We start from the raw sequence: 16,431 nt of genomic DNA on the forward strand, positions 1-16,431 counted from the left end.
TATGCAGTTAGAATTTTCAAAAAATCTATTTTTTTTCTCTTAATGTACATACATATATGAAAGAATACCCACAGAAAAGTTAATATCGGCCCGGTGAATATTTTCGACGTTATACATAAATTTGAAATGGCGATTCAGAGTGTTTTTCAAACTTTAAACGCGTCTTTCTCAAAATTGTGTTTTCAAAGTCGGTGATCTACCTATATTACTCGAAAACGGCTAAATCGTCTAAACCGTTAGTCTTAAATTTTGGCACGAGCTTCTGAAATATACTTTTTACTTTTTTATATATACTTTTTTTTCTCACCGATTTTATTTTTTTTTTTTTATAAACAATTTAAGGCCGAAATTTTGGTCAAAAATCGATGTTCTTGTTTTTTGAGAAACCGCCATTTTGCTAAACAAAAATTTTTGGTTTTCCTACGTGTATATATATATGTATATATATATATAATTGGCGCGTACACCCTTTTTGGGTGTTTGGCCGAGCTCCTCCTCCTATTTGTGGTGTGCGTCTTGATGTTGTTCCACAAATGGAGGGACCTACCGTTTCAAGCCGACTCCGAACGGCAGATATTTTATGAGGAGCTTTTTCATGGCAGAAATACACTCGGAGGTTTGCCATTGCCTGCCGAGGGGCGACCGCTATTAGAAAAATGTTTTTCTTAATTTTGGTGTTTTCACCGAGATTCGAACCAACGTTCTCTCTGTGAATTCCGAATGGTAGTTACGCACCAACCCATTCGTCTACGGCGGCCGCCTACGTTCCTACGTTTAATTACTAGATTTAACCTTACTTTAACGAAATCTGTTTGGTTTTTAAATTGCAGAGGATACAGTTCAGAGATATAGTGGTCACCGCAAAATGTCCTTTTTAAGAGGAGCTGGAAAATTCGCTTTTTTCGGCCTTCTAACTGCTATAACCCCTTAAAACGTTTATTTCTTTAAATATTTCTGTTTGCGACTCACTTTGCTCAAATTTGTATGAAAGACAGTGAAAGACAATTTCTAAAGCCCAGAAGTTACATATCTGAAGATAATCGATCAGCAAAAATCACATTTAAACACACCTACTGTTTCAAAGGGACATTTATTTGGTGAGTATCGCACAAATTCATATGCAGTACATAAACCAAAGAAGTTTATGTCAAACGCACTTTATATCGATCTATTTTTTGACGTGATAACGTCTTATAATTCGATTTAACAGGCTGCACGCACGAAAAAATGTGTCGTTACCTTGCTCATATTAGTGTTACCTTGCTCATATGTAGTTACCTTGCTCATTGCATTGAATGAACTGCAAGCGAAAGCGCGGAAGGAACGACAAAGCAAACGAACGGCAACATTCGACATCTTGCTCTCTCCTACTTAAGTGAGCGTATATGTGTATGTATATGCGCATATGTACATATATAAATTCACGTATTTGTATTTGCATATGCCTTCTTATTGATTATTATTAATTTGATTCACTTGAAGAATTTAAAATAAAACCAAGTTTGTTAATAATACCTGTTGTTTTAATGTTATTATTATTATTTTTTATTATATATGAAGGAAAAAATGTATGGTAATATTTACCATATCTATACTAATATTATAAAGAGGAAAACTTTGTTTGTTTGGTTGTAATGAATAGGCTCAAAAACTACTGGACCGATTTTAAAAATTCTTTCACCATTCGAAAGCTACATCACGAGTAACATGGATTATATTTTATTTTGGAAATAGGGCTCGAGATATAGGTCAAAACGTGGACCCGGGTAACCTTCGGATGTGTATGTACAATATGGATATCAAATGAAAGCTGTTGATAAGGCTTTAATACGGGGTAATTTTCATACCTATTGATGACTAGGGTCTCGAAATATATGCCAAAACGTGGACCCGCCGTGTCTTTGAACCGAATTAAACAAAACTTACACACATTGTTAAGTAGGTATTGAAGATGATTTCCGTATAGTTTGAATACCTATTGGTAGATAGGGTCTCGAGATATAGGTCAAAACGTGGACCCGGGTAACCTTCGGACGTGTATGTACAATATGGGTATCAAATGAAAGCTGTTGGTGAATGCTTTATGATATGTTATGTTATGTTATGTTCTGTTATGTTATGTTGTGTTATGTTATGTTATGTTGTGTTATGTTATGTTATGTTATGTTATGTTATGTTATGTCACGTTATGTTATGTAATGTTATGTTATGTTATGTTATGTTGTGTTGTGTTGTGTTATGTTATGTTATATTATGTTATGTTAATGTTAACTCATTCTCTATATCCATACAAAATATCTATCAAACAAATAAAATTAAAATTTTCTTTTGAAAAATGCAACCATTCAATCAGTATTTTCTTATGACGTTATCACGTTAAACTATCATCAGTAAACCGACTTTACAGACAACCTCTTTTTTTACAATTTATTTCAATATGAATTCCTCAATTTTTTTTAAATATATGCCAAAATTTAAAGTATTTGCAAAAATTCAACCGCATCGCTTGCGCAGTGATTTATCAGAAGTAACACACACGGGCCAGGTACGTAGAAATAACTTGATATTTATATATAGAAATATTGCTTATGGCTGAATGAACTTACAAAGGTATGGGCGGAAGATGATTATCGTAACGTTCGTTTTACAAATGCCAAACGTTGGGTTAACAAAAATTGGGGCATGGTATATGCGCACCAAAGGGAGCCCATCATTTGTTCTGAGCGCATAGTTTATTGTAATGGTGATGGCCCCTTAGGACATCCAATAAGCTATATATGTTTGGTGAGTGTAATCCAAATGATTTGAAATTGCATATTAACCGAATTGTTGCGATTTTTGAAGGATAAGCCTGGAAAACACTGGTGTCATTATTGTTTGAAATCATTCATACGCGAGCAAAAGAAGAAGTGAAACACAATAAAAGATTATATTTTGGATGCCTGTACTAAACTAAGTTTGAACATTTGGAACACTTTTTAGTGCTAAAATCAAACACAAGCTTAATTGCACACGTAAATATATGAAAGTGTGTATGTATTTATTATAAGCAAATACATACATTTTTATAATATTGTATATTAAATTATATTTGAGTATCTAAATATATAGACCAATGAAAATTTTGCTGAATAGTTCAAATTAAATAAGATATTTAATTTTTAAGAAGTCATTCTTACCTTAATTAATTTAATCGGTACAATAAATTTAGATATATAAAAATTTAAGAGCTTCCAGCACAAATGAAATGCCAATCATTTAAATTTAAGCACACATAAAACTCTAGAAGCATGCAAAATATAGAATTTTGTCAATAACTTCCAAATTATATTATACTAATATTAAAAATAATCGTGTTCGACAACACAATTTTTCAAGTAGGCCAAAAAATCATTCATCACTCAAAAATTGAGAGAGTAAAGTGACAGTTTGAGAGACGTTAATTTTTTGCTTGCGAAATTTCAAACAGCAAAAATTATCTATTACAAAAATATGTATATGATTTTAAAGCATATGATTGAACTTTTTGTAAGCAAACAAATTAATTTTTTGATGAATCTGGTATTTTGTGCACTTTCGCTCTTGCGCCGCTTTAAAGGTTGCTGTTTATAGGTAGAAACGATAAAATGCAAAATTTATCAAGAAAAAACATGGGTACGTAAAGTGTACAATATTTATGGTAATTTGTATACAAACTCAGCTGATATGTCTTTTTCTACCGGTTTTCGCAAGTGATGGCAAATTTTCCATTCATTAACTTTTTGTTGCTTTCGCTTTGGGAGAGAATTTTCGCTTACGCTCTTCATTTGGATTGATGGCCAATTTGGTTATCGAACACAATAATATAATAACGTTATAAAATAATAATCAAGTCTTTATGGTTGCCAATTCTCATGATTATAGGTATGTAACAAAAATGGTAATTATTATTATTTATAACTAAAAATAACATGCGTCGTTGCGCCAATGAAAATGAACATGTATTTACTTATATTTAGGATATACATAGCGTATAAGTGTATTTATTTATGTATGTATGTATTTTTCAAAAATTTTCTTTGTTCTTGCACTTTAGATGGATTTCATTGAAACTCAGTACTGCAGTATCCCAATATTAGTTGTATCACAAATACTGGACGCATTTGAAAAACAATCATTTGGATAAAATCTTTACTAGAAAGCAGCCACACATAGGAAAATCCATATCACGAATTCATTCGTGCTAACTAAAGAATCAAAGAAAAAAATACTTTTGCGTAAAATTCATCGCTCTCAAGTGCCCCCTTTTCACCCGCCGTCATTAAACATATATAGTGTCACTTTGGTTCCTTCCTTATTTCAGTTTTAATGCAACACTCGAAATTCCACATAAATTTCTTAGTCTCTCGCGACATGAAGGTGCATCGGCCTGAAGCCATCATGTGTGTGCCTATATATGTTAAACGTAAAACGTTTTAACAAATAAACAATTCTCCATTTCTTGCCCTCTCCCTGACACCAGCGTTCACACTATAATCCTAGTGTCCTCACATATATATGGTATGTAGGTTTTGTTTGTTTGACGCGGAGAGGCGCGTTCCGAAATAAATCACACAGTTCTGCTTGCACTCCATGAAGATGCTCGTAATCAAATTAAAACATTAAGATATACGAAATAAATTTCATGAAAACAGTACAGAACCAGTATAGAATTGTACACCAGAGATAGTAGATGAGTATGATTAGCATTCAAATGTGCACATGATTTGCAAATCGCTCGCAAATCGAATTTGCATCAATTGATGGGCTAATTTTAATGCCAAATTCATCTGTATACGGTTACCATACTGCTCCTGTATGTATTTCGGTTGTGGTTTTGGATGCTGCGGTCATCTGTGTTGTTGCTATCACTTTTGTTGCCGCTGCTGCTCTTGCAATGCTATCTGCTATCTGTAGCCTCAAATGAATTTCATCTAAAACACCAAACACTTAACGATCTAGTTACTAGTACATAGTATATCTGAATTTGAATATAGACGTGTAATAAGTTGCCAACAAGGTTTCGGCCAATAAGCACCACTGGTCACCAGAGGTTCCGTGGTACGGCGTAACCTTCTTTTGTTACAGAAATATTGCGATCTGAATATTCTTCCATTTTGGTACTGCTGCCCTCCTTTTGCATAATCGTCCCGGATCCAGACGCGTTGTTGTAAGCGGTAACCGTTTCAGATTTTCCTTCAATGGTGCGTGTTATAGTTGTTGTTGTATTGCCTTGAGAGTCCTTGGTGATTTTTGTAGTCTCATAACTACCATCCGGTTTTCGTATAGTCTTCGACATGACGCTTTGGCTGAACATTTTCGGCCCCTAGAGCAAAATAAAGACAACTTGTTTACACTATAATATATATATAAAATATCCATGAACACACAAGGGACGAGTACCCTCATCCAACTTTCGCAGAAAAGTATCGAAATCAAACATTAAATTATAGAAATCGATTTTATCTTGAAAAAGCTTCTCTTAAAAATAATTTGCCGTTCGGAGAAGGTATAAAACATAAGACCAACCCTTTTGGTGCATGACTACCATTCGGAAGTGCGTAGATATGAGTTTCCGTGCATGAAACACCAAAATGATAGAAAAAGTTTTTTCTAATAGCGGTCGAACGTATTTCTGCCATAAATAACTCCTCATAAAAAATATCTGCCGACTCCGAAGGCTTAAAACTGTAGGTAAAAAGGATTGTAAGAAAAGGATTGGTGTAAGCGCCAATTATATATTTATCAGTTTAGGTAAAAAGAAATCCATTATTTTCTCGGTAGATGGCTGTAGTGATCGACATCTCGTAACGTATCGATCAAACGCCTTTAAGTTTATGCTCGTTGTCAAGGTGACATTTCACACTAAAAAAATTAGTTTGCTCTTTTTGTTGTTGTTGTTGTTTTAACAGCATAGTTAGCCCTGTCAGTGTAAGTATATCATCGGTCGTCTTCGTCTAGTTCATCTAGGGGTAGGCCCAGGAAACATGCTGTTTCGACGGGTTGGGTCCAGAGGGAGAGGGGGGTTAGATGAGTCTGATTGAGGGGGCATGTGAAGAGGTGGTTAGTGTCGTGCGGGGTACCTTCACATGCCGGACATGTGTTTGGTATGTCGGGGTCGATTCTGGATAAGTAGGAGTTTAACCTGCTACAATATCCAGAACGTAATTGTGCCAATGTTACACGAGTCTCACGGGGAAGCTGGAGCTCTTCATCTGCAATAGGTGGTGGTTGGACTCCGATTACGGCATTCACAGGACGGGAGTTCATGAAGGTGGTAACGGTCTCCCGGTGAATGTCGTTTATTGACTGTCTGAATACTGTCCGGTCCAGTAGGTTTCGGTCAGTTTTGTCCTGGAGTTCGTCAGCGTAGTCGAGGAGGTGTCTCCTGACGTGCCTGGGAGGCGGCTCAGGTTCAAGCAGGTGTCTGCAGGGGTGAAACCTGCGGTAACATCCCAGTAGGAACTGCTTGCTGAGCAATTTGTTGTGCTCCGCAACTGGGAGCATTTGTGCCTCGTTGTGTAGATGTTGTATGGGTGACATCAGGAGGCACCCGGTCGCTGTCCGAATGGCGGTATTCTGACATGTCTGAAGCTTTGTCCACTGCGAATCACTAGTGCCAGGCGACCAGACAGGCGCAGCATAGTTTAGAACCGGCCGGCCAATTGCCTTAAATGTCCAGCCAGCGATTTGAGGACCTTGTTGCGGTTTTGGACTTTAGTGGCAATTGCGGTTGTATGCGCAGAGAAGGAGAGCAAGCTGTCAAAGGTTACACCCAAAATTTTGGGGTTATTCACAGTCGGAATTGGTGTGTCGTCGACTTTTACCTTAAGGGACAGCTTGACCTCCTTTGTCCAGGTGGTGAAAAGTGTCGCCGTGGACTTGGTGGGGGAAAGTTGGAGATTCCTCGCAGTGAAAAAGCGAGAAAGGTCGGTGAGGTAGCTGTTCCATTCAGTTGGTTACAGGGGTTAACAATGGAAGTCAACAAAGACAAAATTCGGTATATTTTACAGTTTTTTTCTTTGATAAAGGCGAATATGCAAGCCGGGCCGCTGAAATTGTGAATGGTGTTTATGGTCCTTGTTTTGTAAAACAAAGCAAGGGCGGCATTCGGGCGGTTTCACACACTATAGGGGTGTCCGCAAATCTCCAGGTGCACTAAACTACGAATATTTGCTCAGTGTACCGTATTCCACCCCCCATTCCCATGGCAGCCGGTTCTACGTTACCGGAATGACTCGGGATTTTCCCGGCCAAGGGCTGCCGTCCCAGTAAACTAGCCCTATCTAGTGTACCGTATCCCACGAATATTTGGCTCATGCATGAAGTCCATTGTTGTACGGAAGCGACAACAGCATAGAACCGTGTACGATGGAAGAGTCTTGTCGAGGCGCTATGCTCCCGAGAGGAGTGAACAAGGAAAAACAATTTATGGTGCCGATGCTGTAACAGCTAATTACGTGCAATTTTGGTTTCGCCGATTCAGGCATTCGCCGGTTCAGGCATTTTTGATGTTAAAGAAAATCACAGAAGTAATTGAAGTTGACCGGCATGTTAGTAGTAGAAGCATCGCCCATCGAGCTAAAGATCGACCATAAAACAGATTTGCGCAAAAATTGTACGCAAAAATAATGGATTTCTTTATCCCCAAACTATATAAACGGCTTCCGAATGTCGTTATACGAGTCCAACCTCCACTCATTGCAGACGAAGAGCTTCAGCTGCCCGCGCTGCTTTCGCGTAATTTTTTTATGGATACTGTAGCAGGTTAAACCCCTAGCTACCCAGAATAGGCACTGCCTTAATCAACATAAGTTCGGCACTTTGGTGTGTGGATATTATTTCGAAACAAAAAAAAAAAAATGTATTTACCGTTGAAGGTTGTGATGACTGGCAAACAATGTAAAGGACGTTATGTTCAACTGATTCAACTATGGCGTAATCTAATCACTCAAAACTTTATCAATTTAGCTCTTTCAAAATATACCTGATAAGTTCCCTCGAAAACTCCTCCGCCAAATGGTGTCGGCCCACGTGGAATCATGGGTGTCATTGGTGTCATCATTTCCGGACGTGGACCAGGCATTCGTGGTTGCTTCGGAACATCATCATTATCAAGAGTACCATGTATTCTACCCAAAATTTTTTCCTCGTCGGTTAGTTTCCGCTTAGTTATAGCAGTACGAAAAGCTTTGTTGTCGTTGCGGGGCAAAATATTCGGCAATTCTTCATTCTGCGATAAGCGTTGCATTAACGAATGCAATTGATCAGCGTAAATTCTGAGAATATAAATTACGTTGAACAATTGAAGTTTTACATCTTATTACAATTAAACGATCAGACATTTACGTACTCTCCATCCAAGTCAGTATCCATAATTTCACCTTTCTTCTTTTCAAACTCCTTCAATATGTCAATGTTTTCAAAGCCAGGCTTCAAAAAGTCCTCCTTCAGATCTTTGTCAATCTTAACATCATCACCTATTTTAATTTTACAGAAATTCATTGAAAATTAAAAATGTATATGATTTAGTTCTGTCAAACTTATGCAGCCTTCAAATACCTTCAAATTCACTCACTGCCTCCAGGATTTGCTGCATTTGACGCTCAAAGTGTTTCTGCAATTCTAAAGGATTTGTAAAGATTTGGAAAGCAAATTTGCGATTATCATCGAAGAGTTCGTCATCCGTTTCAGCTTCTTCGAACCACTGCGGCTTACGAAATTCGTCCTTTGCAGTTACCCTACCAAATTATAGATTAAAAAAATATAAGCATATAGTAAATGTAAAAACCGAATAAAAAAAATAAACGCCGCCCGTTTTATTCACCTTTTTATCTCAAAAAATATACCGAAGGGTCCTGCTGATACAGATTAGATGTGCAGAGTTTCTGCCAGGGATATATTAAATAAAGGCTGGTTTTTTCGAGCAATTTATTACGTTTTCTAGAATGCAGCACAAACGGGTCTATTCTCGCTAATTAAGGGGGGGGTAAGGGATAAAAATCGATTTTTTTTTGCATGTTATTGTAGTAAAACATTTCAAAAATACCGTGTTAAAATTTTAAGTCAATCCGAGCAAAACTTTTTAAGTTATAGAGCATAAAGCCGAGCCGCCTCAAACATCTGCCGAGACGCAGCAGTTGCGCGCGTAGTCCGTTACAAACTTTAAACGCGGTTTTCTCGAACCTTTTTTTTTAAAGTGCGTAGTCATTGGCATTTGAAAACTACTCAACCGATCCTTTTGAAATTTTGCACACATATTTTACATATAAAATACCTCCCTCCAACGTTTTTTTTCGCCATTTTTTTTTATATTAAGGTGGTTCTACACCTACAAAATGGCGGCATTTTTTCGTCAAAAATCACTTTTTACTTCAAACGACTACCAAATGGCTGAAAATGAAAATAAATCGTCAAAATAAACGTTGGGGGGAAGTTTAACTCATACTTTAACTAAATTATTCGATTTTTTTGATTTCAGATGATTCTACGCTGAGATATTGCTGACTACTGCAAAATGTATTTTTGAAAAGACGTCTACGTAAATGTGCTCTCATTCGCTCATTTTGCAATATTTTTACATGAAAATTTTATCAAATATTCTTGAAATGTTACTTTATAATATGCAACAACTTTTAATAAACTGACTTGAACCGTTTCGCCCGCCCCCCCCCCCCCCCCCCCCCCCCTTAACACGAACCAACAGACAAATAAAACAATTAAAAATAAATACTAAATTGGTAGCATAATTTTCTAATTTTTTATTTTTTATCGTTATTCCTTATTTCAATTTATAGAAAAAATTAATGTTAAAATTGTCTGCTGGAACAAACTAGCATAAAAACTAAACAAAGCAGTCTACATTTTCAAACTTTCGTTTCGACTTATTGAGCGCATTCATTGAAGCTCATGAGACTAAACCAACAACAATATTCTGTACATTTGATTTTCAAAGCAAAGTATTGAGAAACTCAAAAACAAATAATGAATTCGTCTTGTTTCGTTCTGAGCTGACAGCCACATGGGCACGGCGAAAGAAAAAAAAAACAACTCAGCTGATTTACCAACACCACCTTTAATAGATTTGCCTTGGACTTATAGCTCTGTTAGCGAAGATTTATGCTTCACTTAGTCTTCATAGAAACTTAGAGGTTGTTACTCAGCATGTCTCTCGATTGCGTCAGCGACATTTTCCATCGTCCATGTTTACAATGTTTTGTTTTGCCTATTTTTTGCGATTCTATATGCTTTTCATTTGTATGTTATATTTGGAATAATATTATTCAAAATAAGTAAAAAAATAGATGGCAGCATAATTATTTTACGGCTCTCCTTTTACGTCACAATACAAATTTTAAATTTGCAGCTCTCTATGTTTTCTAAGATAATGAGAGTTTAGGCTAACCAGAAACACGTGATGCTGATATGATAGGTTGATTTAAGTTATGTAAAATTATGTCTAATAATACGTTCCCAAATAAGTAGATGATCTACTTTTTCGCGCTTAACTCAAAATCCGTAATTTAAAAACGCGATTTCCCATACAAAATTTCTCTCCCAAAATCTGAGATTATAAAATAATCCTAGATAATAACGATACTTTTTTACATATAACCCTGTGTTTTCTGTGTTATCGATAATTACTATTACGAATGTAAGGAGAAACATCAAAATAAAAACTAAATTAAATGGATGCCGGCAAAGAAACAGGTCTGTAAACATAATTCTAATAAAATGTTTGTTAAATATTATTAATTATGGATTCATTTTACAGAAAAAAGCGTGTGTCCATAAACGTAATGTCCTCTTATTACTTATTATAAAATGTAATATGGAATATCCCATTTCCGTATTGCTGCCATAATTTTTTTGCATCCTCAGTAAACGTCGCATACAGATTGCCTCCAACTGTTTATTGTTAGCAGCCAATTGCGCAATTAAATTAGCTATTCCTTCTCCTTGTATTTTCTTCATATCGTAAGTAATAATTAAAGAAACCAAAAACACCGGAATATTCTACCAAAATAATTTCTATGAAGAAAAACCTCTCAAAGCAGTATTGACAGCTGATTGACAATTTTGCAAGTAATCTGGCATATGTGAACGGGTAGATTAATTTGGTGGTGGTTTATAGGTGATTAATGTATATGTGAACGTTTTATAAGACTCGTCTAACACAGTTTTTAAGCTGCAATATCATACGACCACTGATATTAAAACTTTAACTACGTTCGTCATTCACGGAAGAAATTTTAACTGGAATATAATCGTAAAAAGTCAGTTGAGGTACGAATTCATGTGAAGCGAAATTCAATTTTTCATTGTTCAAAAGTTATTAAAACAATAAATAAATACTTTTATAATGTTGCTATTTTCTATCAACAAATGCACAAAAGTTAAAATACCTAGGGCCAAATTTACATTTTTCTTTGCACATGGTAAATTTTATTTTATTTTTTCAACTATATTTTGTACAAAAACTCGGTGCATATTGGCAATAACTTAAATTGGGAATATTCAGTATAATGCCGCAATGCTTTATAAAAATGTTGTAAAGGGGGCATAAAGGGGTGTATCCCCATCCTAAAACTGAATACCGTACCCTCTGGAGACCTAATAGTTTTTAGTAATTTATCGTTAACATTGTGTAATTTAGCGAAAATTTAGTGTTGCCAGACGTATCAATACAAAAAGGATTGCGTATGCAGGTAGGATTTAACAGAGACGTTCGACTACAAGGGCGTTTGAGTAGAAATATTGCCCGCATAGAAGGCCTTCGGCCGCGCTTAAAAAAAATAGCCCTCAATAATTAAAACGTGTGTAGTATGAAGACACGATAACCCCCATCACCATCATCAACACTGAACTGAAATACTTTATTTTTGGTCGTATTTTTATTTTCATTTGCCGGCGTCCGGCAACACAATGGCCCCTATTATGAGTTGCATTCGATCTTCGATATTCGTTGGTTGTCGAAGATCGAAAATCGAATGTCAATTTGGTATTATGAGCGGTGCAACGCTGTCGAAATTTTCGTTGTATACCGAATTTAGAGTCGAATGCAATTTTGCTTTCGATTGTGTAGCGTATTGTGGGAAAACTTGTTAAAATGTAAGTTGTTTGCGATTATTTATTGTTTTATAATAACCAAATAATAAATATATACTAATTTTGTTAATATTATGCAGGTCGAAAGTCGTGAGTACCAAACAGCAATTAGAAAGGCTAGTTGCATTAATGGAAGAGAATCCATAATTCGCAAAAGGGATTTCCACCAAAGTACAAGCAGCAAAAAAATGGGAGGAATTTACAACGGAGCTGAATTGCTTGGGACCACCAGTTAGAACGGCAGCAAAATGGATTAAGGTTAATAATGGTTTTTTTTTTTGTGATGTTTATAGAAATACATTTTTATTTTCCCTTGGCAGGTATGGGCTGAAATACGTAGAGGAACTGAAATACATATTTTTTTCGAATGACGAATAATTGAATAAAGAAAATTTATAACAAAAATAAAACAGAAACTGTGGCGTAAAGGTTTCTATTTAATACTTTTTAGATTTTTCTATAATACTTCATACGGAAGTTGAACATTATAAAACAAGCAAATGTTATGCAAAGCTGCACACACATTAATAATTTGTGTTGCTTTTTTTGGATAATAGTGAAGAGCTCTTGGCTCGGGTGCACTGCTGCAACTGGTTTTCTGTACTGGACAGTAGGTTCATAAACGCCTCTTTAGATAATCTAAAGTTCTTTAAAAAACTGTAAGGAAATTTCTGTAATATTAAGTACGTCAACACATTTTCAAAATACTAAACTTACTCAGTGGAAGCCATTTCAAGGGGGTTGGATGCGCCCCTCAGCTGTTTTCTACATCTAGCTAGTTCCACTAATCTTTCATCGAGCGATGAATCGTCGAACCACAACTCCGTTGTACTCATTTTCACAAAAAATACTTTTTTTAACTTTTAAAATTGTTGTTAGCAAAGAATTTCAACACAATCGGTTTTTCTTTTATTTTGATTTGCTGTATCAGCTGAGAAAAATTATCTATTGTAAATGCGTCGAGCGATCGAAATCCACAATAGTCCTATTCTTCAACGAATGAGCACCATAATACCAAATGAAAATTCGTTCGATCAGCACTTTCGACTATAGTTGAAGATCGAATGTTGCTCATAATAAGGGCCAATATTGTTGTTAGCTCTAATGAATTGTTATTCTCGTTTAAAATTGAAAAGAGTTGATATTGATTCGTTGAAATGTTTTTTATACAAATGAAAAACGAGTGAGAACACGGGTTGTTGTACATTTAATGAATTGAACTGAGGTTTAGAAGAAAATTTAGCGTATTGTGCCAAACTATAGTGATGCTACTCAGGGCACATTAAAGGCAAATAATTGCAAAACTATTACTCCCGGACAGTTGGGAGGTACGAAGGTTGTTCAGAAATTATTCCCTGATATCTCCAATAAGTACGCATCTCCGTGTAATTTCAAAACGAAGCTTCTGGTCAACCAGTTCGTTGGCAAAAAGCCCACTGCTGGGGCAAATGAAAATATTGAACTCAATGCCACAAGTTATTATTGCACGATAATCCGTCTCAGTCCGTGCGCAAGAGAGCGGCTGCTCTGATGCCTTGGAACTTACAAAAACTATTGTGCATGAAATATATATTTATATAGGGAAGATCATTGACTTCTCCCCTTCAAAATTTAAATCGTGCAACTGCCTAAGCCTAACGATTACAATTTGTCTAAATTGTCCGATTGCACATACTCGGCAAAAATTCTACGCAAAAATTGTGCGGATTTGCAAGCACTCTTCTATATATTATATATAATTGGCGCGTACACCCTTTTTGAGTGTTTGGCCGAGCTCCTCCTCCTATTTGTGGTGTGCGTCTTGATGTTGTTCCACAAATGGAGGGGCCTACAGTTTCAAGCCGACTCCGAATGGCAGATATTTTTATGAGGAACTTTTTCATGGCAGAAATACACTCGGAGGTTTGCCATTGCCTGCCGAGGGGCGACCGCTATTAGAAAAATTTTTTTCTTAATTTTGGTGTTTTCACCGAGATTCGAACCAACGTTCTCTCTGCGAATTCCGAATGGTAGTCACGCACCAACCCATTTGGCAACGGCGGCCGCCAGAACTCTTCTAGTCAACGTCAAATTCACTAACTGCAAAATTCAAAGGAACCAACATGCGAATTTCCTTCTTTTCAGATTACTGGCAGCTCTAACTTTTCGCTAAATAAACAACTTTAACAAATTATTTAAAAACTATAAGTCTGCACTTATACCGCCTTGTATGAAAATTAAATGCAAAAACGTTTATCAATATCATCACTTTTCAATTTGAAACGCCTGCAAATGAATATAAAAAGAAAGAATAAAATACGAAAAAAGATTAAGTATTCCAGCTCAGTATTAATGATGGGCATGGGGTTTTATCATGTCTCCATATTACTCACATACATATGACGTTTTTTTTATTTATAAGGGTATTTTTTGATACACTTCTCTACCACACCTTTTTTATATTTTTTTCCAGGGGGCAAATATAGTTGGCCGGACTGTTTCAGTGGCATAAACATGGGAACATGGGAACAAGTGGATCGCTTCCTATGTAGGGTTGATGTTAAATGAATAAACAAAACAAGCTGGTAACACTCGAAGGACACATTACAATATGCGCAGCCTCCGATTATTGTCCTGGCCAAAGTATCTGCACAAATACATACATTATTTGCAAATTATCGACCGTTTTTATGTTTTGTCTTTTTCACATGTAGAAATAGTTTGTCCAAGCACATAAAGTTATTATCTATTGGACTCCTACATAATATTTGAAGCACATATGCATATGTACTTATTGCAGCTTAACTTACTCGTCCTTGCGCTCAGCTTCATCCGGCTTTGCAGAGTCCTTCTCGTTCATTTTGAACATTTTACGCAATATATCCATTTTTCGCTTTTTCGCAGTTCTCAAGCACCGCTGCAACGCACAACACAATGGAATCAAATAAGAATAGCCACACAATTAGAATTCAAGCCCCAATTTGTTACGATTGCTATTAAGCCTCGAGTTGCACTATTTCGCCACCCACAATTGCGTCCACACACCTGCTCCGCTGCAAAATAATAATTTACTATTTTTTTATGCGTTGATTTGAAATATTTTTCTATTTTTTGATTTCACTGTAAGAAAAAGAATTTGCTCAAAATTTTCTCTACGCTGACACTCTTTATCTTTCCAACTTCTACCTACCGTTCTGTTCTCTAGTTTACCCTTTGCTGTTATATTCGCCTGTTAGTATTGCTGAGTGTTGCATGACAGCTCTTTCTTGTCATTGTGCGCTTGTGCACTATTGATTGTGTAAGTGGCGGTAATGTTTTGGGAAATAATCCAGCTGATAGTTTTTATTTTGGGAAATTACTATGCGATTTCCCAAAGCGTTATTGCCAAGAGAGGGTGCAAAATTAAGAACAAGCTCTGAGTATTTGAAGGTCTTAAACCTTTTCTGCACAAACGGTGAATTTTGAATATATAAAAAATTGTTTTTCCAAGTTTCAAAATTAAAAAAACATACACTTATCTCGTTTTGTCAGGCCCCTTGAAGAGAAACTAAAGGGACTTTCAAGCGACGCGCCTAGATGTTGTTTCAAAATAAAATTTGTAAAAATTTATATTCTTTCAGTTTTCACTATTTTTATTCAAAAAACGTCTCCTTAAAATTATATGTGAAAAATTACATTATTTAAATGTCCACTATGAGCACGTCTAAAAATTAAATCCGCCAAATAGTCGACTCATGAATGACTAATTATTGAGAACGTAGAGATGTCGGGGATTCTGCTGTTTCCATGGAGCCGCAATCTTATGGCAGATTCTTATAGAACTCGGCAAAAGAAAACGAAATGAAGGAGTAAATTTTTTTTATATCTCGCTTAGTTTTCGAGATATTGAATAAAAAAGGCCTTCAAAATACCCTTTGGAACTTCACTATAATTTGCCAGGCAATTTGCCTTTACTACCACGATATATTTGAATGGGGGGCGGAGGGGGAGGGGGCGTGGCACCACCCACCACGCCCATTAGAAAGAGCAAGGTCACACCATTATAACTATGAAAGTCCCAACCTCCTAGTGTCCCTATAGAGCCCCCAGGAGAAGTTTAAAACTTAGGTTTTTTCCGACCACATTTGAAGTTTGTACTGAAATACAGTTGAAGAGAAGAGTATACAGCAGTCGTCAACCCAGCAAGCATTTAACTTAGGTTTTATATTTCATAGCACTTATGAAAACGTTGTTTTATCGTAAAAGTTATGAGTGCCGATGGCGAAAATTTAGGTCAAAAATTGTCCGATTTTGCATTATTTCTCTATTTATAAATTTTTTTTTTTG

General features: G+C 36.1%; 2 protein-coding genes across 3 annotated transcripts; one reads left to right on the forward strand and one right to left on the reverse strand.

Annotated features, from left to right (window-relative positions):
- Positions 1-2,421: 2,421 nt before the first annotated feature.
- LOC129247354 (probable NADH dehydrogenase [ubiquinone] iron-sulfur protein 6, mitochondrial) lies at positions 2,422-3,074 on the forward strand. The gene is made up of 3 exons (XM_054886466.1): positions 2,422-2,545; positions 2,611-2,784; positions 2,845-3,074. The coding sequence occupies exons 1-3, from the start codon at positions 2,438-2,440 to the stop codon at positions 2,911-2,913; spliced, it is 351 nt and encodes a 116-aa protein (XP_054742441.1). The 5' UTR covers positions 2,422-2,437; the 3' UTR covers positions 2,914-3,074.
- Positions 3,075-3,958: 884 nt separating this feature from the next.
- Positions 3,959-15,603, reverse strand: LOC129247353 (uncharacterized). Of its 2 annotated transcripts, none has more exons than XM_054886465.1 (6): positions 15,296-15,603; positions 14,916-15,158; positions 8,581-8,759; positions 8,372-8,498; positions 8,006-8,297; positions 3,959-5,344 (listed from the first exon to the last, which is right to left on the reverse strand). In XM_054886465.1, the coding sequence occupies exons 2-6, from the start codon at positions 14,990-14,992 to the stop codon at positions 5,063-5,065; spliced, it is 957 nt and encodes a 318-aa protein (XP_054742440.1). In that variant the 5' UTR covers positions 14,993-15,158; positions 15,296-15,603; the 3' UTR covers positions 3,959-5,062. The 2 variants fall into 2 exon arrangements, with proteins under 2 accessions (XP_054742440.1, XP_054742439.1); XM_054886464.1 differs by having other exon boundaries at positions 14,916-15,225.
- Between the last annotated feature and the right edge of the window lie 828 nt (positions 15,604-16,431).

The sequence above is a fragment of the Anastrepha obliqua genome, chromosome 5, assembly GCF_027943255.1.
Source record: "Anastrepha obliqua isolate idAnaObli1 chromosome 5, idAnaObli1_1.0, whole genome shotgun sequence".
Classification (NCBI taxonomy): Eukaryota; Metazoa; Arthropoda; class Insecta; order Diptera; family Tephritidae; genus Anastrepha; species Anastrepha obliqua.

What these genes read in the sequence shown, in the direction of transcription:
- LOC129247354 (XM_054886466.1), top strand. Translation starts at nt 2,438, where the DNA reads ATGAATTCCTCAATTTTTTTTAAATATATGCCAAAATTTAAAGTATTT. An exon ending in AAGTAACACACACGGGCCAG is followed by an intron (nt 2,546 to 2,610) that starts GTACGTAGAAAT and finishes GAACTTACAAAG; the next exon opens with GTATGGGCGGAAGATGATTA. An exon ending in CAATAAGCTATATATGTTTG is followed by an intron (nt 2,785 to 2,844) that starts GTGAGTGTAATC and finishes CGATTTTTGAAG; the next exon opens with GATAAGCCTGGAAAACACTG.
- LOC129247353 (XM_054886465.1), bottom strand. Translation starts at nt 14,992, where the DNA reads ATGGATATATTGCGTAAAATGTTCAAAATGAACGAGAAGGACTCTGCA. An exon ending in GAAGCTGAGCGCAAGGACGA is followed by an intron (nt 8,760 to 14,915) that starts GTAAGTTAAGCT and finishes ATAATTTGGTAG; the next exon opens with GGTAACTGCAAAGGACGAAT. An exon ending in GATACTGACTTGGATGGAGA is followed by an intron (nt 8,298 to 8,371) that starts GTACGTAAATGT and finishes TTATATTCTCAG; the next exon opens with AATTTACGCTGATCAATTGC.